The sequence below is a fragment of the Zingiber officinale genome, chromosome 6A (genome assembly GCF_018446385.1).
Source record: "Zingiber officinale cultivar Zhangliang chromosome 6A, Zo_v1.1, whole genome shotgun sequence".
Taxonomy (NCBI): Eukaryota; Viridiplantae; Streptophyta; class Magnoliopsida; order Zingiberales; family Zingiberaceae; genus Zingiber; species Zingiber officinale.
In genome coordinates this window covers 73,803,767-73,804,889 of record NC_055997.1, presented here as the reverse complement: position 1 = coordinate 73,804,889, position 1,123 = coordinate 73,803,767, and the positions used below count along the sequence as shown (strand labels likewise).

Sequence of the window (1,123 nt, the reverse complement as noted above, 5' to 3'; positions counted from 1 at the left end):
TTGTGAATTCATTTAAAGAAGAAAATAATTGGATGATGATTTTTTAAATATGGGAAGACACCATTATATTAAACAAAGAAAATAATCGATCAAGATTTTAAAAATAATGTATATACATTGAAAGAGAAAAAAAAAAAATTAAAACCAGCGTTGACCTTGGGGTGAATTTCAGCAGGTGCAAAATGTAATTGATGCGTTAAATTTCATCATGACAATTCTTATCGAGGATTACATTCTCCTTCTCATCGTTATTCTGATCAAAATAGAAATACATATATAATTAATTAAGGCAGCTACTGGGGATCGAGAAGCTCCATGAACCTCCGTGCGAGGAGAATGAGGTCTGCCACGTTAGCTTTGTCTCCGTCCTTGATCCCTCCGTCGCATTTGACAGGCGCCCACATTGCCTGATCCAATAATTCTCTCCCAACCCCCGGTTGGCCGCCCTCCAGAAACTTGCGGGCGTAATCTAGCAGAGGGAAATTGTTCTGGTAGAGGAGCAGGCAGCCGTCTAACGAGTTCTTGGCGGCGGCGTCGAGGGACGGTTCACGGCGTTGCTGGGCGTAACCGGAGCTGATAGCGTTGGCGCTGGCCACAGAAAGGTCGAGGGAGATGAGGGCGAGGCCGTGGAAGTCGGCGGTCGCGCTGCGGGGGTCGTCTCCAAGCGCCTTGAGGCAGAAGTCAGGGTAGACAAATTTGGCGCAAGCGTCTTTCAGCGAGTCGGAGACTGCGGCGGAGGAGTGATCGGGGGCGGCGGAGAGGAGGAGGAGGAGGAGGAGGAGAGGATGGGCGGTGTAACGTGTCATGGTAATTCAGGTACGGACTTTCGACACGGGTATTAATTGCTCGCGGAGGATGATGAGTATACTTAATTGACGAGGCGGACTCTATATATATTGTAGCTTAATGGAAAATATATATATAATTAATTCACACCATAAATTTTAATATTTCCATTTAAATTTTCATCGACCTAACCCTAAATCTCAAGCCCTAAAAAAAAATTATACTTATGGATTGCCCTGAAATGCCACCATGAACCACTAGTATTAATTTAAAAAAAAAATTAAAATCTTTATTAGGATTTAGAGTTTAAGCTAAAGAAAATGAATTTTATTTTAAC

The 1,123-nt window shown here is 43.0% G+C and overlaps 1 protein-coding gene across 1 annotated transcript; it reads right to left on the bottom strand.

Moving 5' to 3' along the window:
- Nucleotides 1-293: 293 nt before the first annotated feature.
- Nucleotides 294-806, bottom strand: LOC121994937 (pectinesterase inhibitor-like). The gene has a single exon (XM_042548813.1). It carries the CDS (start codon nucleotides 804-806, stop codon nucleotides 294-296), a length of 513 nt encoding a protein of 170 aa, XP_042404747.1.
- Nucleotides 807-1,123: the final 317 nt, after the last annotated feature.

Bases quoted from the DNA above. Each gene is read 5' to 3' on its own strand.
- LOC121994937 (XM_042548813.1), bottom strand. From the start codon at position 806: ATGACACGTTACACCGCCCATCCTCTCCTCCTCCTCCTCCTCCTCCTC.